This window comes from Tympanuchus pallidicinctus, unplaced genomic scaffold (genome assembly GCF_026119805.1).
Source record: "Tympanuchus pallidicinctus isolate F22 unplaced genomic scaffold, pur_lepc_1.0 scaffold16, whole genome shotgun sequence".
Classification (NCBI taxonomy): Eukaryota; Metazoa; Chordata; class Aves; order Galliformes; family Phasianidae; genus Tympanuchus; species Tympanuchus pallidicinctus.
The window spans coordinates 24,396,095-24,420,709 of NW_026294679.1; the positions used below are offsets into that span (position 1 = coordinate 24,396,095).

The 24,615-nt window shown below is 43.5% G+C and overlaps 1 protein-coding gene across 2 annotated transcripts; it reads right to left on the minus strand.

Annotated features, from left to right (window-relative positions):
* Positions 1-602: 602 nt before the first annotated feature.
* Positions 603-19,757, minus strand: LOC128078122 (hexokinase HKDC1). Of its 2 annotated transcripts, XM_052678056.1 has the most exons (18): positions 19,559-19,757; positions 16,765-16,927; positions 14,767-14,915; positions 14,556-14,675; positions 13,743-13,838; positions 12,569-12,668; positions 11,745-11,928; positions 11,127-11,282; positions 10,178-10,411; positions 9,276-9,580; positions 8,851-8,999; positions 8,648-8,767; positions 7,158-7,253; positions 6,959-7,058; positions 6,160-6,343; positions 5,736-5,891; positions 4,811-5,044; positions 603-3,658 (listed from the first exon to the last, which is right to left on the minus strand). In XM_052678056.1, the coding sequence occupies exons 1-18, from the start codon at positions 19,619-19,621 to the stop codon at positions 3,514-3,516; spliced, it is 2,754 nt and encodes a 917-aa protein (XP_052534016.1). In that variant the 5' UTR covers positions 19,622-19,757; the 3' UTR covers positions 603-3,513. The 2 variants fall into 2 exon arrangements, with proteins under 2 accessions (XP_052534016.1, XP_052534015.1); XM_052678055.1 differs by lacking the exons at positions 8,648-8,767; positions 8,851-8,999; positions 9,276-9,580; ... (7 more) ...; positions 16,765-16,927; positions 19,559-19,757 and adding an exon at positions 7,347-8,304.
* Positions 19,758-24,615: the final 4,858 nt, after the last annotated feature.

Here is a 24,615-nt window from a genome sequence, read left to right on the forward strand (position 1 = left end):
TAACCAAAGAAACAAGTTACAACAAGACTTTCATTCTGATATTGTCTACATTTCACTCCTTTGTGCTAATCTGCTAATCCTATAATACTGACTTCCCAAGAATGGAGATTATGCTAATCAGGCTTTACACATGATCCTATATTTACTTTTGCACTGACAAGAGGAACATGTCACCAGTGAGCTGCTACTGCATTTTCTCTGGATTACGAGTCAAGCATCAGCGCTGTCCAAACCTACAGCCACTGAAATGCTCCTCTAGCAAGCAAACCAATGTATTAAGGATCATTATTTCACTGCATCTGAAAGGGTAACCACAATACCCTGCTGGGAGTTTCTAGAAGGCAAAAACCTTTATTTCTCCACCCAGTAATACTTCTGCCATGCTCACACTTGGTGTGGTGGTTCGAAGGTCTTCCATTTTTCCAAAATCAAACACAGGACTCAGAGCTGAAAAATGATGTTCATGTCTTCAAGAGGCAACAAAACAAAAGAGTAAATTCTAGAAGTATTAAACATATGGACTGGAACAAAATCCCACAAAACCCACAGAAGTGAAATATCATGAGAATACCAGAAAACAGTAGAAACGCACATCTAAAATATGAAACTGGAAGAATCTCGTTTTATTTTACATTAATTAACAATTTTATGCAAGCAATTGTGCTATGTTTTTCAGAATATCTTTCATAGTTAATGGGAGGCCTCCACCTTTGATTTTAAAACAGGGCTTCTGAGTCACCACATAAAACACATAGAGAAAGATTTAGGTTTGGTGGCTTAAAATCCATAGAAGACAGTATGCAAGTTCGCATTACTCCTTGAGTTTCCACACATCAACACTATCAGGGACACAAGTGCTGCATCCTCCCAGCCCAGATGCCATCTCCCTGCCCAGCAGACATGTTAGCAGACCCATGGGGCAGCTGCCTGAGTTTGCAGCAACCTGCAGGAAAGGCAGGAACATGCATGTCCTGGGCCTTGGGGACTGCAACACGAGCTGTAAGTCACCAGGCACTTAGCAAGCAGCATTTCAAGTTCATGTGATCAGATTCCACACCACCCACGGATTCAACAGAAAGAAAAATAAACAAATAAACCCTGTAGACGCAAAAAGATATATATTTTTAAATTGTGTGGGCCTAATCTACTGCAGCTGAGGTATAAACTGTTGCATATTTAACTTCCCAAAAAAGACTAAAAAGAAAATTCAAAGCAATACAGATTTAAATTTCTAAAGCAAGGATCTGTGCAAGTGGTTTACCTTGTGTTGTTACAGATTTGCATTCCAGTTGTGCAGAGCAGGCTTTAGAACAGAAGTGCAATAGATCTCTGCATCATACTCACGTGGCCATCCTGGGGCAAGTCCATGTCACCTCCCTCCAGCTATAGAGGGACATATTTCACCCACGGGCGCACTTTTGCAGATTAGCACAATCCAATCCCCCGAAAGAACCCAGAAGTACACAACAAATACAAGATCTCAGAGTGCCCAGGGGAGAAACAGCCAACGCAGAAGAGCTATTTCTAGGCTCCACACAGCCCCAAGCCAGGACAGCTTTTTGCTGTACCTTGTCCCACTGAATTTAATCTGTTCATCATTAGGAAAACAGCCAGCTCCAAATAACTTTGCACCCCCTGCATAGCAAGCTTCAGTTTCTGTGACTCAGTGGATTCAGAAATAAAGACAAAATTAAAATACTAAGCTGCTTGACAGAAGGAAGAAAACAGTACATGCTACTTCATAATGTATCTCTTCTCAGTTGCCCTCCCTGCACAGAGGGAGCTCTGTATGGTGAGGAACTCCTTCTGAAAATAAAAATTGTTTCCAGCTCTTATTCTTTAACCATCCTGTGGCCGCAGCACACACACAGAGGTGCTGAATGTTTCTTCTAAAAAAACTACAAAACAAAAAATGTTGGTATCTTTACTTTTTGTACTTGCCATTGCTAAATTTAGACCCATCGGCCTTATTACAGATTTTTATATAAATTCAGCTGCTTATCCCCTGTACAGTAGTTACTTTTGACCCATCTAAGGCTTAAGTATATTTTTGGGCCCCACTTTCTGCTGCCTGCCTGAGTAGAAGCAAATACTCAGGCATAGAGGATCTCAGAAGATACTGCAATACCTGAGAACAGAATAGCAAGCTCCAGACCTGCTGCTTCTCTGCACCACATTATTGTTTCAGTTTACTCTGAAATGTGTACATCAGTGGAAGGATATTTGGTGACACAAGAGCATGAGTTATTTTTCCTGGTGTTTGCAGGCCTTTGGGTAAGCTAATGATAAATTAAAAAGCGCTTTATCAGTGTTGAGGTAAATTTGGCTCCATTTAGGTCCTGTCTGAAAGCCACTTTTGTAATAACCACAATGCTGCAGAGTACTGTTATACACAGATTTAAAGAAAGTTCTGACTTGCCTGTATGTTCTTCCCACTGCTCAGAAGAGGCAGTAGGCAGAGAAGCAAAGACTCACAGCACCATGGATTTATTTATGACAAACTGCAGACAGGCAGAGCAGCAGGCAACAGACAACAAAAAGGAAGGATAAAGTCCCTTCCACAAAATGGAAGTTATCCTCCCTCAAACAGGCATGCAGATCACTGAGTGAAAACAAATAGGAGAATTTCAGAAATCCAAATGATTCTTTTTTCCTCTCTAAAAAGCTATTTTGATGGCCCAAAGATGAGCCATTATGTTACCCTTTAGACAGATCTAATACACACATGGCAGACCTTGTAGCTGCTTCTACATTCTCTTTTTCCCCGAGAATCAAATAAAATTAATCACAATCAAAATCCATTCAGTGCTGTTTATGTCTATGTGCACTGAAGTGCACCAAGATATTTTGGCACAAACATATTCTTTGGAATCACACTTCTTTTTCACTGCATCATTAAACACACTCCAGTACTTAGGGAACTACTACATTACAATACACTCATAACCAATGTAGCTGGGTGCTGGGGGAAGCATCGCTGACCAAAGTCCATTCATTTTATTTACTTGCAGATTTATTGTAAAACCTGGGATGCATTAAACAAACATGTCAACTAGATATGTGCAACACTAGATCTCAACACTCCTTGAGACAGGCCAAGTCAAAACTAAAAACCACACCAAATCTAAGAAACTTGTGATAGATTTGCTTGCGCTACAGTAGCTTAATTAAACAATTGTAAAAATACATTGTTGGGTTTTTGGTTGGTTGGTTGGATTGGTTTTTTTTTTGTTTGTTTGACTCTCCCATGGATGTTATAGATGCTCTTCAGGAAGTAGAGAATTGAGTACGTTGCAGTGTTTCAAAACATAATGGTGGGGAGAAGAAACATCAGACCCAAGAGATGTCCAAGGGACAAAAATCCACAATCCTGGCTGCTCAATAACCAGTTGCTCCCTGAAAAACAGGTACCTGTATGCTGGTGTCTGGCAAAGCTGTCTTCAATCACTTGTCAACAAATCTCTAGTGTGCATGCCTGGTAGTGTTGAAATGAATTGAATTCACTTCTTATTTTTACTTCTGTCCAATGTTATGCAATCTTTTTGCTACTGCAGTAATGAGAGCAGCTCCCTTCCCACTCCCATCTTCAGAGAGCATGAAAGTCACATCACACCGAGGTGCCAGTTCCTTCACTGTTTCCTGCAGGACCCTAGAAAAACTGAAAAAAAAGGGAGAGAAGAATATTCCAGGAGTGCTTTTCTGATCCGAGACCTTTGCATTTATCTGCTGGTGAGGAACCATAACCTCAACCAACACTTTCCACTGGTTCTCCAGAGCATTCCTTTACCATTTGTTTTTCCTCCTACACAAAACAGAGACAAGTTCCTATGCTCTATCAGATTTTAATTTCTGTATTTCTATTTTAATTTTCTTCAGCAACATATCAGACAGGTCTCTAGCCTTCAGAGGTTATGGATAAAGCACTTCTCATGCAATGGCTTGGGTCATAAGGGACCTTAAAGCCCACCCAGTTCCAACCCCTGACATGGGCTGGCTGTGCCCCAGTAGCTCAGGCTGCCCAGGGCCCCATCCATGGCACCGTACACTTCCAGGGATGGGGCACCCACAGCTCTGGGCAGCAGTGCCAGCGCCTCACCACCCTCTGAGTGAAGACTGTCTTCTTAATATCAAACCTAAATCTCAGGTTTTTTAGTTAAAGCCATTCTCCTTTGTCCTATTGTCATCTATCTGTGGAAGAGGTTGCTATCCCTCTTTCCTGTTTGTTTGTTTGTTTTCTGTACACCCCTTTCAGTACTGAGAGATCTCAATGAGGTCTCCCCAGAGCTGTCTCTTCTCCAGTCTGAACAAGCCTAGCTCCCTTAGCTCCCTTCACATGTCATATGCTCCAGGCCTCTGGTTATCTTCATGGCTCTAAAAAGTCCACATCTTTTTTTATGCTGGTGCTCATGACCTGGATGCAGTACTCCATGTTGCCTCTTCTCACAACTCTAAAGTTAATACATCTATTTCAAAGCCTTGTTCACAAAGACAGTCCCAGCTCTAAAAATTCAACATTGCTTTCCTTCTGGAATACCCAGATATTGTAGAAATCCCCTGAAATACTGAAAAATAAATACTAGAAAAATTTCCTCAGTACCCCACAGAGAAAGAGCCTTCAGCCGGTAATTGGACTTTTCTCTCCAGTTTTCAATTCCTTGCCTAGGTGAAGGAAATGACAGGATACAGGGAAGCATGTTAGATCTTTATCCTCTCTCATTTTTGACTACTTCAAAAGAAGGCTAGTAGAAATCGGTGCGTGTTCACAGTGGAAATGAGCAAACAGCAAAGGGATGGGCATCAAGGTACTCACTGTGGATGAAGCTTGTACAAAGTCCCGTCTACTCCAACTGTAATTTGCAAGTGCTCCACACCTCGGTTTTCTCTCTTCTTCTCTACAATGGCTGCCAGTCCTGCTCCACACAGCTGGGCAGCTCTCCTGGAAACAGCCCCACACACCTCTTTCACAATGATGCTGTCTTCACACGTGCTGTCGAGGCCGAGCTGCTGCAGAATCCGTCGGACTTGGAGGAGGGCGAGCCGGTCGCTGCATAAGGGGAAACACAGGCAGCGTCGCAGTGTTATGGAAAGCTCTGGCAGGTACAAAAATTCTAAAGCCTTCCAGATGAGATTCTGTCATTATTCAAAGGAAATGGCACCACTGCTTCCAGTTCTCACATCCTCTGATTGTTTTAAAGCAGGTTTCAGTCCAGATCCCAAACTTGCTCATGGCCCGTTCTTTGTTATGTTCATCTGTATTTCCAGTTATTCACCTAGCTCCCAATATCATGAGGAAGTTGTGTCAGATCAGTCATTTGACTGTGTTGTTCTTTAATCTAATGGCTGAGACAATACCTTCGAAGTTTTTTCAGTAGTCAAAGTGTTTCAAGCATCCCTGAGGACTGCTGTAGTCATGCACAGATAAGTAGGTAAGCACATGTTCAGGGAGTATTTATGTAACACTGATTTTTGATTAATTATTTTTAAGTATTGAAGATCTACAAAAAAAAGATTCCAGATGCAGCAGTGTTCAATGGCTAAGTACTTGAAGACAACATAGCTGTGTGGAAATTAAATGATGATTCATTATTTGGGTTAAGGCTGAGGGCTTGGGGGCAAAGGAGAGAACCATAATTGATTTCTTGAAGAAAAGGGCTCCACAGTTCCACAGAAGAATATTTTTCTACAGGCCCTGAAAGACCTTGAGAAATCATAGCAAGTAAATTAATTAACTTTACCTCTCAATCTGAGATAGAAATTTGGTTTCAAATATGCCTCTTTTCCTCAGTGATTCTGAAATCTGTCCTCTGAACAGCAGTCCTTGTTTGGTCAAGTCGATCAAAATTTGCCTCACTATTTCACCTAGATACATTCCACTGGTCATTTTTTCATATCTGTTAAAATATCAAAGAAGAAAAGTGCTTTTAAAGAGATTGCATAATAAGAGATTATTTAACAGGAGTGGTACGTACACATCTGATCAGCAAGATAAACTCAGGAAAGTAGTAAAACCTTCAAAAGCAATAGCCATTTTTCAACCACTAAATGAATCATTATTGAAGTTCCCTTTCAAATTATTTTCATTATCCTCATTTCGTAAAGCAGTCAGTGTCTCAAAGACTCACTCAATCTGGTTCTTAGCATCAGAATCATCACATTTACCTCTGTTTCCCTGCATTTAGAGAGCCTTCATCTACTTCTTTATCGTATTTTGTTCTGATGTTGTCAATGCAGCCATTATCACCAAATCCTCCCCATTCTGTATTAATGCACATTTTTCCTTCATTCCCTTCAACTATTTCTATGTTCTTCATGTCCTCCATGTAGCACACATTGCTACCTGTTCCTAGGAGAAAAGAAATGTCAAGAGTTCAGTCAGAAGAGTGAACTAGCACCTTAAATACAAGAAAGGTGATTACAGTGATCATCTTTAAAGTTCTTTTCTCCATTCAAAGACCTCCCCAGGTCTTAGACAAGCAGGCATCAGCAGTAATGCTTCCCTAAGTGTGTGTGCTGTACAGTATTACAGCAGAAATGTTACTGAGTGAAGTGGATCCAGCACAGAATATTCCCAGTGCAGAGGAACACAGATTCCCTGTTATAGGTCAGAAATGGCTTTGGCAGCCATTGGCAAGCACTGATGAGTCATTGCTGCCAGCTTGGTTGTAATACACCACAAACCATTTGCTAAAACAAAGAGCCGTGACGTATTTACTGTTCTCATACTCTTTCACCATGCACTCAGTTACTGGGCTTCATCAGATCCTGCACCTGTTGAACTGCTGGTTTTATCTGCTGTCAGTGCTGTCTGCTCTGTGGAATACCATACAGATCTGCCAAGAATCCCAAGTGAATAGTAACACCATATATCAAACTCAAATAAAGGACGTTGTTTTACAAATTCTAAACAAGTGTGTGAAGCCAAGCAGCTGCTTACAGTGCGGTTTCAACATCACCGTACCTGCAATAAGGCCAATCTCACAGTTTGGATCCTCATATCCACAAGTCATCATTGTCCCAACAGTGTCATTCACCACCGCTACGATGTCCAAGTCAAACTCCTGGAACACAAGTCACAGTCACCAGTGGAGTTGTGGAGAAAGAGGCATCAGGAATTAAATCATTAAGTACATCAGGAAGCTCAGAAAAGAATAGCTCACATTTCTTCTTCTGATGGCCTCCCTAAGCATATCAACAACATCTTCCCCTTCACAATCAGTTGCCTTGAATCCTTTTGTCCATCCCACAAGCGTTCCCTGAAACAGAAGAGGGAGAAAACCACAAAATGAAGATAGAGAGAAGATCATATACCATTTTTATTTTGATCCTGAACTACCTTTTTTACATACGTCTTGTGTTCAAGAGGCGACTGGATGACGTGCTGCGTGATATGGTTTAGTGCTTGTGGTGGCAATGGTGATGAGGAGACGATTGGACTAGATGATCTTATAAATTGTTTCCAACCTTGTGATTCTATGATTCTATACTGTTATTTCCCTGGCCGGGCTATAGTGAGTGCCCAGTGCAGAGTGCACATCCACATATCTTTATGACTCAACTACAGATAGGATTGACTGCAGGTTTACACAGGCATTTATCAGCTCAGTGCCTTCTAACACACTTTTCTCCTTTGGAAAACATTCCCATCTCACCTACTTCTGTGCACAAATTCATTGCATCATTTGTGGGGGAAGGAGTACAAAAAAAATTTATTTGCGATAAATAAACACACAACTACCATTAACGAATGTCAACTGTTAATTTTAAGCTCATTCACTGAATAACAGTTGTTATGACCATCGGTACTGCAGACAATGTTGCTTGTTTCCTTTTTGGACAGCAGCCTGGATCAATAGAAGCAGTTTTCAGGTTTTGTGAAGTAATGAGCCTTCCATTTGGTGACTGGCTCTGCACTGTCTGTCCAAAAACAGGAAAAACAAACAAACAAGAGACAACAGGAGGAAAAACTGCTCTTCAAAACAGAACAAAAAATCTCCATTTCAGCTCACCATTACTGTTGTGGAGATTGTTTCTTCATGTTTTGCCAAGATCTAAATCCTGTGCTGCTGGTTTGGAAAGCGTATTGAGTGGTCTTCCAACAGACAACTCTACTGCTATAATGACAGCTGTGAGCTGACAACTGAGGCAGATTAGACTAATCTCAAGATTTAGAGACTATTACGAAAACCACCAGGACATGAAAATATTCAATAAAATAGTAGTCTCTCATTTCCTAATGTGTGGTAAATATTTGACTAGAAGTAGGCAGAAAAAGCTCTCTTCTTCCCTTTAGAAAATGAACTAAAATAATCATTTTCTGAATGAAAAATGAACTAAAATAATCATTCTTTCTGAATTAGATTTTTTAATCGTAATTACTACTCTTACATCTGATCCAGGAAGATAAAGGTATGAGATCAGTCATAAAGCCGTATGCGTCAGATTGATAAATCAAAGACAGAGAGATCCAACCATTCCAAGCTGTGAACAAGCAAATTCAGTTCTGCTCACTAAAAACCTTGCCAAGTCCTACCTGGAGGAAAACATTCAGAAGAAGAATCTTTGCTGGCAATCTCCCAACCAACAAATCGTCCTCCCACCCAAAATGACATCAGCTGCCATTTGACTCATTCTTTCTTGCAGTCCTTACCTTGTCAATGCTGGCTTGCCTGCACGGGAATGAGAAGGTGAAACCCAGAGGTAGGCGGGCGCCTTTAATCCCCATATACTCCAAGAAGTCTGCTATGCACTGGACTATATGGTCAAAGAGCTGGAAGGGCAGAAAAAACACGCCACATTTGCTCCCATGCACTGGGGCTCAGTTGGATCAATTAAGTGTTCTTTAGAAGTTACCTCTTCCCCTGTCCCTTGCATGATCTCCAAAGGAATAGCAAATATTTTATTATACATTCGTACTGATCTCCTTCTTCCACTTCTGATTTTGACGAGCAAAACCCTGAAATTTGTCCCACCAAGATCAAGGGCAAGGTATTTTCCATTCTCTGTAAGAGAAGAAAGATATTTTATTTTGGTGCTTCTTTTAGCATGTTTTCCAGTCAGAATGCTATACTCTGCCAGACATTTGCAAGAAACTTCACCCAGGTCAGTGACAGCACACTACTCCTCATGGCATTTATCCCATCTGTATGTTAGGCCAGGGGCTAATGGACCAGCCAGGTAACACTGCAGGAAACATTGGTTTGCCAACAGAAATTGTGGCATTTGCCAGACAAGCAGCTTTCCTGCACCATCTCCAGGTGACCAGGTAATAACCTTACCTGTACCATCCGGTGTCCCACAGACATACGTGGGCAACATCTTCACTGTAGCCCTGTCTTGTGTCTCTCTCTTTAGCCCATACTCCAGCTCGGTCCTCATCTTGTTCTTTACATCTCTGAGGGTCTCCAGGGATAGCAGGAAAGGTGCGAGAACAGCATCGATTTGCTTTCGCTGAGCGGCCAGCCTGTATGCCACTGCTGTCACCATGGCAGCCCCCTTTGCACTGCCACTCTGAGAGAGGAGGAACCGAACGTCACAATTTGGGACCAGCCTTCTCACCACCTTGTGCAGGCGTTTAGGATATCTACAGGAATAAAGAACAATTCACACAAGGCTTGCTTTGCATTTGCTTCTAATGCATGTGCACATTCAATACTGCAAGCACTGAAGCGCTGCCAGAGGAGCACAGAGTCAAAAACAAGACAGACACAATACTTCTGGTTTCTTGCTGTTCTGCAGAAGCTGTGTGCTTACAGGAATGTGAAGATACCTCTAAACTAGTGTGAGTGCCTCGGGGGAAAAGCCAGGCAAGAATGGAGAGCCCACCATCAGAAAGCAGATAATAAGTCTTCAGAGTAGGAGAAATGTAAGCATAGGGGAAAAAAAAGAAGGAAACAATGAACAGCAAGTGTTGTGGATGCTCAGGAATCACTTGGAAAATCAATTGCTCTTACTCAGATGCCAGTCTGCCATGTCACGTTGTTCCCTCCCCCTGTCCCACCCCAATCTCTAAAGCTCTTCAAGCAGCCTTGCGATAATGAGATCCTCTACGTTCCACCACATCTCATCCCAACCCTGCAGCAAAACAAGCTCTTCTGCAAAAGCCATATATATATGCAGGTGGAGACACTGCAATATCAACACGGGTCCAGCAATTATCGAACCCTCTTTAGCTGCTTACTGGGGGTGGGTTTTATAGAGTCCTCCATCAATCCCAACAGTGGTTCGCAGCCGTAGCAGTTTTTTATTCTCTCTCAGTCGGGTCAGTATGGCTGCTAGGGCTGCAGCACAGAGATTGGCTGAGCGGAAGGACACGATGGTGCAGACATGCTGAACAGCAATGCAGTCATCTTCAGAGGGAAACAGGTTCAGCTCTGTGAGGATCTCTTTCGTGTTGCTCAGACCTTCCTTGTATCTAACCCAAAACAAAGGAAAGGATCACCTAATGCAAAGATACTAAGGCAGCACTTAAATCAGTATCTGCATGTTGGCTCAGACAAGTGAGAGAAGACCAAGGTACAACCTACTGAGCAGTGTCATAATTGGTTCCATAGATCAGTAGTGCCCTTTTCACACTATTCCCAGAAGCATCTGGGAAAGAGACCAGACTTTTAAGAGGCTATTCAGTTTTATGCAAGACATACAGAGAGGCTGGCCAGGTATGGAACAGGATAAATATTTAGTTCATAGAAGAGCACAGCAGCTTCACTCAGTACAAGGGAAATTATTCCTGAAGTAACAGTGTAGATCAAGATTCAGTTTCCCAGGCAGCCATCCATTAGATGACCTGGAGCATGCCTTGCCCATCCACAGCCCTAATATTTAAACATCTGAAAACTGCTGAAAAATCCCCCCACGTGCTTAGGTCTCCAAATAAGTTCTTTACACAGAGAACCTGTATTCTGTGATGGTTAACAATACATTTGCTACTGTGATATTTTGTTAATACCCAATCCTCCATCACTTCTACTCACAGAAGAATCCATTTTTCTCTTAGGCAAAAGTAAAATCAAGTTGAACAGTTCACAATCAACTCCCAGCATTCCCTGATTATGAAACATTAATTATCACTGCTCTGCTTGTGGAAACTTAACAGCACCTCTGCTAAAGGGCATATCTCAGGCCCTTACTTTTCCATTGCAGACACGTGTTTCATTTCAATCTTGCCCTTAGTAAGCAGAGCTGCTGACGCTTTTCCGTTGAAGAGCAGGCCTTCCTTTGTCATTTTAAGAAGAATGAGTCTTACAAGTTCTCCCAAATACAGGCTGCTGATCATCTTCTCAAACCTGGAATGGGAAGAAAGAAGGATTAGAAAACGTCCACAAACTCACCAAAGCCTCCACAACTTCAAGAATGTTCTTATGCAGGTTGATCTCATCTAAGCATCTGCATAGGGGACCAGAAGATAAGCTGTGGATGTGATGCCTTCCTGAGGTCCTGGGACCCAACTCCAGCTCAAGATAAGTAATCAAAAAGACTATTCAAAAACCAGAGCAACAACCTATTTTTCATGACACGTAAGTGACTGCAGCAGCAACCCTTTGGCCTGGGAGGCAGAGAGGTGTACCCACCTTCTCAGAAACCCACCCTTCCCTGAAGAGAAAGATCTGAATAGGAAAGGACCAAGGCCACATTTGTTAGGGTTTACTCAGCTGCATTCCTGTTCCAATGGGACTCCTGGGAAATGCCAGAAATGCACTCAGAGAACTCAGATGGCCAAAGCAAATCAAATCAAGGGAATCACTTACAATTGTTTTCCAGGATTGAGAGATCCCAGATCGAGTTCCCGATCAAACTCTGTGCGGAGGTCATCCAAAGCACCATCATCTCCAAAAGCACCCCACTCTGTGTTAATGCACATTCTCCCTTCATCACCTTCCACCAAATCGATGTGCCTCATATCCTCCATGTAGCATGCATTGGTGCCAGTCCCTGTTTGTGTTAGAGCCAGTGTGGTTAAATTAGCTGTTTGCCTCAGGCTTTTTGTTTTAAGCCCATATGTTTGCAAGTAAATCAATATATCGCCTTTGAAAGAAAATATAAACACATAACCCAGTGGTAAGGATGTTAATATCAAGCCACTTGTACTTGTTAAATATTCATTTATCAATGAGTGAAAGTGTGAGAAATTCATCTAAGGTTTGGCTTGTTTAAAATCTTCTTTTCCCCTACCTCAAATGTACTTCTATGTGCCTTTAAAGAGTCACCATTTTGTGTGAAGTGGAAGGGTTATGGAAAGCCTAGCTGATCCTAATTACTAGACGTGAGATGAATTCAGCTTTCTCTGGACAGACAGACAGTAATTTTCTATGCAGTCAGCAGAAAAGTTTAGTATGCTGGTCACAACTGAACCCAGACGAAATGGGGACTGTGGTATTTGATGGCAATGTGATCAGCATAAAAACAGCTGCTTTATAAAGGGCAGCCGTGCTTGAAAATCAGCCGCTGTTTTTTTCCACTTCCTTCCTGCTCCTTCCGTTACTGGGACACTCCCTCCTACTCAAGATTCATTAGGATTAACCAAACAAGGAAAAAGACAGTGCATAGTGAGCACATAGTGAGAAAAAATTACCAATTATGAGTCCAATTTCACAGCGTGGGTCATCGTAACCACAGGTCATCATGGTTCCTACAGTGTCATTGACCATCGCCAAAACATCGACATCTATGTCCTAACAGCAGGAAGATGAGCAATTAACAGAAAAAAAACTTACAAAGCCTTTGTACTTGATTACTTTAGGAAAACTCTTCCCTTTAAAGAAACATTATTTCCTTTACAACGTTATCCCTACAACGCTGTAAAGCAGAAGATATCTGAGGACTTTCAAATGATGAGCCAGACAGGATCTTTGGTTGCATGACTTATTTTCATGTGATTCATCCCTTTTTACCAGAAGAGCAACATCTTTGGTTTGAGCCCTGTGATATTCTAACACTGGTGTGGCTGTCCTTACACTCTGCATTGTAGCAGCTCAATCAGGCTCAAACAATGTCCCTCCTCAAGAGCAGACCCCAGCAAAGTGACAGATTGACAAGTGACACCAGGCAAAACTGGCAGTAAAAGAAGACATAAATGTAACTACTCAATGCAAGGCTGTGCAGCAATGCCACACATGTGCAAAAAGCTTTTCCAACAGAGCTGTGCAGTTCCCTTTTCACACCAAGATAACTTGATTAAGCATGATCAAAGTTATCTATTGCATAATATCTATTATATCTATATATATCATATATCTATAATATCTATTGCAAAATATCTATTGCAGAAATATCTGCAACATGGATGCCAACACAAGCAGGGGGCTAGACTTCACCCAGGAAGGCTCAGATCTTTTGTTCTTACTAGCTACAAGTCTGATGCAGAGAAAGAAGTGAACCAAAATTAGGGTTGTATTTTTGCCATGTGAGAAAACAGAAGACCTACTACAGAGATGCCAAGATATGATTTTTCTTACATTATGATACCAATAGCATGGAGTATGAAAAACAAGACTTCCCAAAATATTAAACAGCATGCTATTTAAAGGAATACACTAGTTTAAAGGCAGATTTAATCAAGTTTTACTGCAAGTTTTACTTCAAAAATTACCATCAATCAATCCATCCCTCTGAGGCCGACAGCCAGATGTATTCAATGTACAGCCATGTTGAATGCTTGCTACTGGCTGCCCTTGGAGAATGTCCAACAATTTGCTGAACAACCCACAGACCAAGATTGGCCACTCAGATTCAGACACAGAACTTGCCTTATGTTTCTGGAGGGCCTTGCGCAGAGAGCTCGCCACGTCTGTGCCCTGCACTCCTCGGGCCTTGAAGTGTTTCGTCCAGGAAAGAAGGACTCCCTGCAAAGTAAAACTTCAGTGACCCAAAAGTTCTAGCTTTGGTATGCAAACCTGTGGGAAGACTACTATGTCTCTACACACATAAATATTCAGGCAAAAAGAAGTCATAGCAAAAGATCTCAACCTCAGCTGGGTGCATGTCAGCAACTAAATGGGCATAGAAATGAAGTCCCAGTCTTCTGAATGCACCTCCCTGTTCTTTGTTTAAAGCATGCATGGTTTTATCAGTGTTTGTAACACACTGACAGGATAAAGCACAAAGCATTTGTAGGACTGGAACCCAAAGCACAGATCCCAAGAAAGAGAAGAAAAAACATAATAAGAGGCCACAAAGTATTTGTAACCAGCTCTTCCTTTCAAGCAGCTCTGCTACAGGTCTTTCCTAATTACTGTCACTTGTAAAAAGTACTGAATGAGAAGTCATCAAAAAGGAAGGATGGACCCGAAAATACATGATTTAAAGGCCAGCAGACTTCATACAAGCACATGGCTACTGTGGAATATTAATTAAGCTAAATAATAAAGATTTTGTTGCCCTGAGATAATGGATAAGTCCTTGAATGGTAGTCGACTGTAATTAAAGGGCTCATCCATGCCTTCCTCAGAGTGCTATGGATGGGCAATACCTCAAAAAGGCTACGAAGTAACACTTCCATGCAATAGCTTCTAAGGATTCTGCAACAAGCTATGCTTGCCAATATCTTTTTTGCACCTTACCTCTTCCAGTTGGGTCTGTTTGCATGGAAAAGAGAACGTAAAGCCAAGAGGTAATTTCTTATGCTTCAGGTTTCTGGACTCCATGAAATCTGACAGACAGTCAGCAACATAACTGAAGAGCTGGGAGAGAAAGGAGAGAACAGAATCGGGCTTTGACTAGCAGACACTTCCTGGAGCATGGCACCACCACCAAAGACCTTGCATGGCCTACCTCTGCTCCACTGCCCTGTATGATTTCCTTTGGTGTAGGGTAAAACTTGCTCTCCAGTTGGCTGCTCTGTTTCCCATCATTAAACACCTTCACCTCAAGGGCACGAAACTGGGAGCCACCCAGGTCAACAGCGAGGAAATCACCATTCTCTGCAACACAAGTGGGCAGCCATCAGTGGTGATGGCTGGCAAGCAAGCCCCAGTGCAGCAAGAATCCCCCAGAAGGCAGCTCAGAGCTCCTGCCTCACCATGACCACAGGATCTCTCCCCTTTGAGTCAGGGACCACCACCAGGAAAGCTGCAATCCCACAATGCCCCAATTCATTTGTTCTAGCAGCCTGGTTTGCCTACTCTGCTCTTGTCACAGCAGCACGTTTTTAAGCTGGAGGAGGATGAACTTTGCAGAAAGAAAGGCCCAAGGACAGTTCCTACTCACTACTACAATAAAGCACTATCTATCCGCCCCACATGAAAAGGAAAGGAAAATGCATGTCATAGCCCTGCATGATCTTTGTTCCATGGTCCAAGCACCTGACTAAAACTCATCAAACATGACCCTGAGAGGGAAGGAAGCAGGAAATTACATCTGTAATATCACAGCTACATATGATAGAGGTGACGAGACAAACTGGGTTACTCAGTAAACTATGACATTAGTCAGATCATTAATCTCTAAATCATTAATGATGCTCCACACAGGTCATTCCAGGTAGTAATACTGTGGGCAGTGAAAAATCTGAAAGTTCACTGCTATTGCAAATGGCATAATCCAGCCAAGTTGGAGGTGTTTGAACCTGCTGGAAGTTTTGTTTGGAAACATAATAACCAATAAGGAATTCAGCAAAGAAACAAAAATAGAAAAATCAATGTCATGCCTAAAATGGGTGTATCATGAACACATAGCCCAGCATGACACCAAAGTATGTCCTTGGTACAGAGGAAAGGCTACACAGGCCAAGAGACCACTGTCCAACGTTGGCCTTGAGGAACACAAAGTTTTGCAACAGTGCTGACATGACACGTAATTTCCCAAGTCTCCTGACCTGAGGTGCTCCCCGCAACTTCCGGGTAGGATCAGTGTCATACGAGACCGTAGGACCTCATGGCCACAGAGGTAACAAGGACTCAGCTAACATTTAGCTTTCTTCGGTGAAGGCTGCTGTCAGAGGAAGGGCACTCAACTCCAACCAGGCACTTTCTGAGGAATTATGTCTAGACATCCCTAATTTCAAAGGACTGCCTTGAAACTTTGGGCTACCACCAATTGTTCCCTTTATGCCATAAAAGCTATTATTTCTCATTTAACTGTGAGAAGATTAACTTCAGGAGGAATCAGTTCCTTTGGGAATGATGTACAGAGCAGCATTTCTTACATTTCTCTGTATCAACAGGTGTTATGCACTGCATCCTCACCTAAGCCTTACAAGAATTCAAAGACTCGGTTATACAGAAAAAAATACAAACCAAATTACGTTACTTAGGATAGAAAATTATCTGTCAGCGTGCACTGCTGGCACCAGCTGAGCCAGGAGCCTCAGAGCTACCTTGGGTGTGCATGTCTCCAAGCAGAACTGGCTTTTAGATCCTATAGCTGGGCAATGACAAGAACCAGCAATGCTCACTTCCCCACACCTGCAGCACGCTGCACTGCAGGCTCCGGGCTGTAGAGGCTGCCCTTGCCACGTCCAGACACAGCTCCTGCTCCTAGGCCTGCAATAGGTACAGCCACATTTGCAGACCGAAGAGGCTGCTTCCTAAGATCTATAACTACACCTTTCTCTCCAAAAAGCAGCACTTGGCCTAAATGCATCTGGTGTGAGGAAAAAACCCTGCCAACACCCACAAGTCTCCTCAGCAGATATCTGCTTGCTGAGCATGAGTTAAGGCAGTCAACTAGGGGACCGGCTGCCCTGTGCTCTTGCTGCGCTGTCCTTGAGTACAAGCAACAACCCATCTTGTTCCCTAAACCAGCACTGCTGTGGGAGCAGGGGGAACTCACCTGAGCCATCAGGAAGCGAGCGCACTAATGAAGGCAGCATTTTGACTGTCGCTGTGGGGTTGGTGTCTCTGCCCAGGCCCTTCACCATCTCAGCCTGGAAGCGAGCCATCACGTCCAGCAGGACATCGTCAGAGAGGCGCATGTGGTACAGGTACCTGTCAACCTGGCAGCAGGGAAGGTGTTACTTGGAAGGCACGCAAACTGCTCGGTGTTCAGCAGCTGGCTGGCAGGGCTGCTGCTTTCATGAGCCTTACTGACAGAAAGTAAGCCATCTTTTCTGATGGACCAAGAACTTCTGCCCCACGTACACCCACAAGTCTCCCTACATCCCGACAGGCTGTTCTTACCCCATCTTTTCCTCCTGTTCACATAATGAACTAGAACTGCAAAGCTGGTGAGGATCTGACCCATCTGAGTCAGGTCCAGAAAATGCCGTCAGTGCCCAAGCGTGTCGGCTACAGTCTGAAAACATCTATTCAGCTACTGCTTCACTCCACAGACAATTAACTTTGCTGGCATGCCAGGCTGGAACTCAAAGCCTTTTTCTCACCCCAGTTCTGCCCTCTGTTCTCTGTGATGTTAGGATTACATCCAGAAAACAATTCTGGGTGCAGTAAACATACTTAAGAGTGCGTTACTCACAACATACAATCAAAATAAAGGCCAGATGAATTAGAGGGAAATAGAGGATCTAAGAAGTGGCACTGTTTAAACAAAGAAGGCAGGTTGTGGATAAACTGGCCTATCCTGTAACTGAGTGGCCACCCATGTTAATGAGGCACAAACCAATTACCTGGTTACGTATTCACAGACCTGTTTTAAATGGATGGTCAGCAGTGACCCATTTGAGAGTGTCAGCCCCCTGGAAATAATGCAGGCCTTACCCAACAGCAAGAGAAAGACAAACTACAAGATGCCATTGTCAAGAAGCAGCAATCGCCTTAAGACACAGCCATGCCTTGAAAGGACCATTATTTACATATTTCTCTGTAGCCCCAGTTTGGACTCCACTGGACTACATCTAGGGCTTTCCTGAGGCCCCACCATCCCAGCTCAGACACTAGCACTGCTTTCTTGGGCATACCGAAAGAAGGAAACACAATGACTCAAGGTATGCAGCAGCCATGCACTCTCACACAAGTCCACGTAACATTCTGAGATAATTCCTTGAGGAAATAAAACTAAAAAGCAATAAAAATGCCCACGTTTGTATTTGCAGACACCACATACAAGCTCTCTGCACCCCATGGAAATTGTGTTCTCTGCCCTGTTTACCTACAGCCATAGAAGGAGAAAATCCTCTCCAAGGAGCCAGATAAGGCGCAGCCTGCCTGCTCTCTAGCTTGATTTACAACCAGAACAAAGGCACACTACCATATCAGTGGTTTACAAATGCAGGAATGGCCAGGTCATGCAACACCAAAATTTGCTGCACCACCTCCCTTCCAGCACAAGTACAGTCCTTGTTTTTAAATGTGTCACCTCAACATAGAATCAGTAGTGTTTTCATGGCAGAGAGGCTCTTGCTCTTGACACTAGAAGGCAAACAAGCCAGAGTCGGGTAGGGAGGGAGGCACTTCTCTTTAATTAGAGAGAAATCAGCTCTGCTCCATACTGCCTGCACTGAGCTTCCTTCCTAAGAAGCCTCTGCACAGCAGTACATTTTCTTGCCTTCAGGCAAAACTAGTTTGCATCTAGCAAAAAGATTTTATTTTTCTAAGAGCTTCACAGAATGTTTCTGCCCCTCTCTCCGTTGTCCCCACTTCAGGAAAACCCTTCCTCAGCCACACACACTGGGTGTTTCTTGTAAGAGCCCATTCTACCCAAGCAGTGCACCACAAGGCCTCTCTGTTTCTTTGTAAAGACATAGGGAAAAAACACACTGTCCAGACAAGAGACCTTAGATCTGGTTTTCAGGGGCACAAGGGCCCCCTTCTGATCACATGGGGACAAAAGGGCTGTGGCCATCAGAGACATCTGACCTTCATGTGTAAGCACAGGCACAGTGAGGACACCCCAGTGCTGCTCACCCTGCCACGGAGGCAGCATTACCTCCTGCCATGCACCTGCAGACAGCCCCACCTCCAGCTGGCCGTAAAACTAGAGGACAGGGCTGGGTGGTGACAGCCACAAAGCACTCTGTATAGACGCCAGGAAAACAGAGCACCCCTGAGGACACATCTAGAAACCACAGTGCCTCTAACTCAAACTTACAGGTCCCACGTGGTCTTATGACGGAGGGACAACAACCCGCTGCAGCCCAGCCATGAAAGCAAATGGGAAAAGCAACCACCAGGCAGTTCACTTTCAGTACTGACAGCTTCTGATCTGGTTCACTTTTAGCTTTCCCACTTCTAATTCCACCACCACTACTCGGAACTGTGTATTGAATCACAGAAGACCTGTTACAAAGCCCCCAGGAGATCTTCCTATCCTTCTTACCATGGGAGTGAATCAGGCACCTACTCAGATTTAAAAATCCCATCCTCCACACTACTCACAAAGCACCTTAACGAAAGGTCCTTCCTGCCCTCTGTACTACACCACACCGTGCCGGGTCAAGTTTAAACATCATTTTTCCTTACTGAAGATCATTTGTTCCATTGCAATTTATAATTGTGCATGGAAAAGCTCTAAGCAGACCTATTTTCAGAGTCATCAGATGTATCCAAATGCTTCTCATGCCATTTGCCTCCATAGCGGCAGTAGAAAAAGCCATAACCTAGCCTGCATTACACACTGCAGACCCTGCAGAGCATAACAGTTCTGAAAACAGGTTATTGCTCTAACTTACCTTTTTTATTTGATCCTCCTTTAGCTTTGCAAAATGGAAAGCTAGCAAGTGGACGGCAAACATTTTCTCAAGGCAGATGGAGGTGTCAGTAGTGACAGCTGCTGTTGAGTAATTCCAAAGCGACACGTCTTTATCCACTAAGCTGGAGCTAGAGAAACTTCAGCTGAGGCATTTCCCCCAAGGCGAAACAGTGGAGTTCCTGGGAAATTGAGTCCAGAAATAAATCCATCCAGCGTGATCGGTTCAATGATTAAACTTCTGTCTCTTTGTATCTCCCCCACCATCACCCCAAAGTCCCTCCCTCTCAGCTACGCGCTCCATTGTGCCCAAGCAGGCACCTGGAGATCTGCCAAGCTGAAGGGGAGAAAAATCAATTTTGTTACAGCCACACTTGGGAATGATAACCACTTTGCCACGCAGTTGCTACGCACCCAGCCTGCCCTGCTTACTTTGCTTCCTTCCCCTTGGCTGACAGCGGCACAGCACAAAGTGCTGCAGGGAATCTGGAAAGCTGAGAGAGGATGTTAGGTTTCTTGCCTCTGCTTGGCACTCCCACTTGCACTCTTCTGCATGAATTAACTCCTCTCTAGTCCCACACAGTGCACCCTTATCTCCAGTCCTTCTCGATTAAGCTCCAGCCACGGTAAGGAGGGAAGGCACGCAGCCCCCCACCCCCAGCTGAAACACCTCTTTCGCAATTCCCAGCCCAGAAAGGTTTTGCACGGATTACCCTCCCTTCAGCCCTCCTCTGGAGGCAAAGTTTCAGGCCAATGCAGATCCTCGGTGTTGCAAAACCTGGGGAGAGAATAGACTTACCTGGCAGCCAGCAGAGTAGATATCAGGCTGTGGCACTCAGTGCAACAAGCACCTTTAACTGGCAAAGCACAGTTTGCTTGTGGCAAAACTGCTTCCTTGCGCTATCAGAGTTGAATCTGACACAGCCTTTAACCATTACTCTTCAGGTTTACCCTTAATACACAAGTGCTTCCAGTGTTTATCACTAATGAAAGATACAAAAAGAGCTGAGATATTGACCCGGGGAAAGGGGAAATAAAAGCATTGGCACGGAGCAATGGGAGGCTCACTCTAAACTGCTCCTACAGTCTGTGTGCTTCCCCCAGCAGGAGCGCTTACTTCACTGGCAGATAATCTAAAATAACCCACCTAAAATTCTGCAGAAAAATATCACAATCCAAAATTCCGTTGATAAATCAGAATGACAGTCTTGGGAAGGGATAAGTGGGAGCTGGAAAGGTGCAACGTGCTGAGCAATGGGAGAGATCACAGAAAGATACTGCTTCAGCTGCTGTAGGGAACCTGCTTTAGCAGGGGTTGGACTCAGTGATCTCTAGAGGTCCCTTCTGATCTCTACAGTTCTGTGATTCTGTAGTAGGCGAAGTCAAATATGGTTACACAGATCCACAACAGGGCAGAAGTGGCCAGTTAGCAGAAAAAGATCTTAGGCCATGCTGTGTCGTAGCCTAAGAAAGACCCAACAGTCTCATGCTACTGTATACATATACGTATATGTATGCATACGATTTAACTGAGCCATATGAACACAGGAGAAAATCCACAGACATGCAATACTTCAGCTCTACCCAGCACTGGTCTCACAAAGACGACTCTACCCAGTTCTGGCAGCTTCAAGAACACACGGATCAGGAGATAAGCTCTGCTGAACATCAGAGCAGCCAAGGTTACAGTTGTTCAAGTCTCTCATCACAAGGAAAGACTTAAAGAGCTGAGGGAAGGTAGAGAACAGCCCCACAGAGACAAATTACACAAAAGCTCTGCTAGGAAAGGTTGAGGCCTTTTCTATTCCTTTTGCATGGCTTGCATCAGGGATTAGCCCCAGACACCAGGAGATCCCAACAGCTGTTTATTTTCCACTATTCTAAAACAAGAAAAGCAAGAGTAAAGCAAAGGGGCTGAACAGTTCATAAATAGGGCTTGGTCTAAAATTAGGCTTTTGATCTTCAAGAGGAAGGGAAAAAAGGAAGAAGAAAAAAAGCCACACTACCAGCCAGAAAGCACGGTTCACTTCTCCTGCATTCATCTTCCAATAACTGCCGGCTCGTTAAGTCAGACACTGACTCCCGGAGGGACTGTCTCTCTCCTCATTGTTTACCCACACCACCCGAGCCACAACTCCTCTGGCCAGCAAAACTGAAAACATCACCTTTCAAGCTCCATCCCACTATGATCCACAGCTCATTGTGACTGTAATACGTAGATTTATTTCTCATTCTCTCTTTTCTTTTTTTTCTCTAACAGATGCCACTGAAAAAGGGTCTTAAAGAGCTAAATGTTACAGAGCCGGCAGCAAGCACTGTCAAATAAGTGATGTGTCAGATCCACTGCATGAATCAATTGCTCATCTGTGGTGCATCCTAGCTTCAAGGAAGCTGTTGTGCACTGAAAGACAAGATATTGTTTCACTGCCATGTAGGCAGCAGTTCAGTGTTGTAAGGACTGAATTCCCAACTACGTAATGGCCATTTTGTATGTATTCTGGCCAACAAATGGGAAACAATCCTGAACAGATAGGCTCCCCTTGCCTGCCACACAGAGGCTTGGGGCTTCCTCCTTCCCCTCTCACAGCAGAGAAAGCATCAGGCTGCAGAATTAATGCAGAACACCTGAGGCAACCAACCAGAAAATGCACCCCAAGGACAGGCAATATTTAGAAGAGATGGAGCCAGCACAGACAGAAAAAAGTTCATTGGCTTAAGGGAAAGGCGGCTTTGTTTTTGCCTTTACCAAACAGCACTGTTAGCATCATCTCCCATTAAAAGTACAACAGCTAAACACATACACACACACAAAAATTAACTGTGAAACTAATAAATTTCCAAACATCTGAAAGTTGAATGACTGACATTAATCTGGAAATCCGAGCACTTGAAACAAAGTACTGCAAATGTGATTCCCAAATCGAATGAACAATGTTGCTGCTGCTGTTTAGAAAAACCACTTTCCAGCTCAGCCCCCCCAAGAAGAGCCACTCCATCTCCCCCAGGGGCTTGCTTGAACACGGAATGTTCATGATGCACAGCATGCATACCTCTGCACTGCACCAGTCCGGATTTACCACGTGGGACCCATTTGGCAGCCATACTAACGGCGGCCAATGACAGTCACATCATTAGCTCAGAAGAAAAGAAAACTTTCGTGAAAAGTCAGCCTGGAAACGCCTGAATACACTTCAGAGCTCTTGTAACAGTTACTATGGAGTCACTATGGATACAAGCCACGAGTTAAGCCAAGCACTAATCTCACCAAAATACAAAAAAGAATGATTATAGGCTTTTTGCTTCCGTATTGCAAGACTGGCTTACACCCCCAGACCCAGCCACTCTTTCCTTGCTCAAAATATATGCTAGCATCAGCTACGCATACAATTAAAGGGTACATTCATCAAAACAGTCTAGAAGCAGCCCACGGGCAACATGAATCTCCTGCAACCCACATCCATAGGGACAGGGGAAAGAAGAGGGGAGTCATCCTCACACAAGTGTTGCATGCTGCGCAAGCTGTGTTGCTTTTAGGCAGAGGCTGTCATGAATCTGGGAAGCAAAGCAGAATTACTCATACTCAAGAAAATTCACAACATGTTCATGGCCTCAGCCATACATACATAGCTGCTTATTTTTTCCTTGGAGGAGGAAAGAAAGATGGGGCTTTGCAGAAGAACAGGAACACTTCCCCCTATGATGGTTTGGCTCTGAAATCAGCATGAAATCACATGGACTAGCAACATTTATGCACTGCTTGCATTTTAGTAAATAATGCAAAAAGCGTGTGTAATACATTGAGAACAGCTGTGAAAAACTGTTAGCACACACTCAGCTGCTGCAACACAGATGTCTCCATGCAGCCACAGCAACAGCTGAAACCTCCTTCTGTGAACACACACTGCAGCCTCAGCATCCAACTCTTTCCAGTCTCCATTACCTTAACGGAGAGCCCAAGGGGCTGCTTCCACTACAAACATATGCCAGGGCAACAGAGCACAGGCGTGTGTGTGAAAGAAGCAGAGCCTGGTGTTGCACTTCCTTAAACATTATTGAGTGACACTGTGTCAGCAGAAAAGAAAAACAAACAGCTTCCTGAGAACTTGGTTCCAGCAAACTACACTTTCCACCCAGCAGTAAGCATCTAGGTTTCCCACTAGCCATAATAAAATGTAAAATTACTTAGGGTACTTAGGAATGGTACTGGCACGAGTACCAAACCTTACCTGTTATTAAAGCTCAATGAACAGTCTATAGTTTTAAGTGAAGTATTTCACACATCTCCCCTCCAAGTCCACCTGTCACAAACAAGCTAGAATGTAAAGCAAAAAAAATATAAATATATCATTCATGAAGTGCCACATAACAAAATTGCTTCTATAAAAGTGAATTAGCAGAAACAGACATGAACGTCTCAGAAATCAATTACACCTATGCCTCTAACATCTTCACCTTTCCCCCAAAAAATAATCACATAATTTTTTTCCCCAAAAAATTTGCCTTTTAAATTTTTTTAGCAAAAAAATAAAACTCAAAGAGCAAGGACAGGTTTAATTACCCTTCACACAACAGAATTTACCTGAAAAAAATCCTGTGACCAGGATTTAACCCCCAAGTATTAACACAAATGCTTTTTGCCTCCTCCCACATTTTCACAAGACACAAAGGTTAAAAGCACATAACTCCTATCACCATTCTGACCAATTTCCTGCCAGGTTGCTCATTATCTGCTTGTTATCTGCTAAACTCTGCCCTTTGAGAAGGTATGGAATGAGTAGCTAATTCATTACCAGTGAAATATCTGATGTTTATTAATGACGTGAGGATATATTTTAAGAAGGCATCAGGTTCAAATTTTCACAGAGCACTATACCATACACCGTTGCTGAACACCACAACTGAAGTGTACAGCAGATTGCTAAAAGCAAAGGTAGGCCTCTCAGCCTACACGAGTGTATTTCTCTGAATGCTTCACATAACTAGTCACAGGTGGAGGAAAAACATCAAGGAGCTGCATCAGCATAAACATGAAATGCCATA

Bases quoted from the DNA above. Each gene is read 5' to 3' on its own strand.
- LOC128078122 (XM_052678056.1), bottom strand. From the start codon at position 19,621: ATGTTTGCCGTCCACTTGCTAGCTTTCCATTTTGCAAAGCTAAAGGAG. The intron at 10,412-11,126 runs GTAAGGGCCTGA...GTTTTGGGTTAG, and splicing joins CACGTGTCTGCAATGGAAAA to ATACAAGGAAGGTCTGAGCA. The intron at 7,254-8,647 runs GTAAGGACTGCA...CTTCTGTTTCAG, and splicing joins GGCAAGCCAGCATTGACAAG to GGAACGCTTGTGGGATGGAC.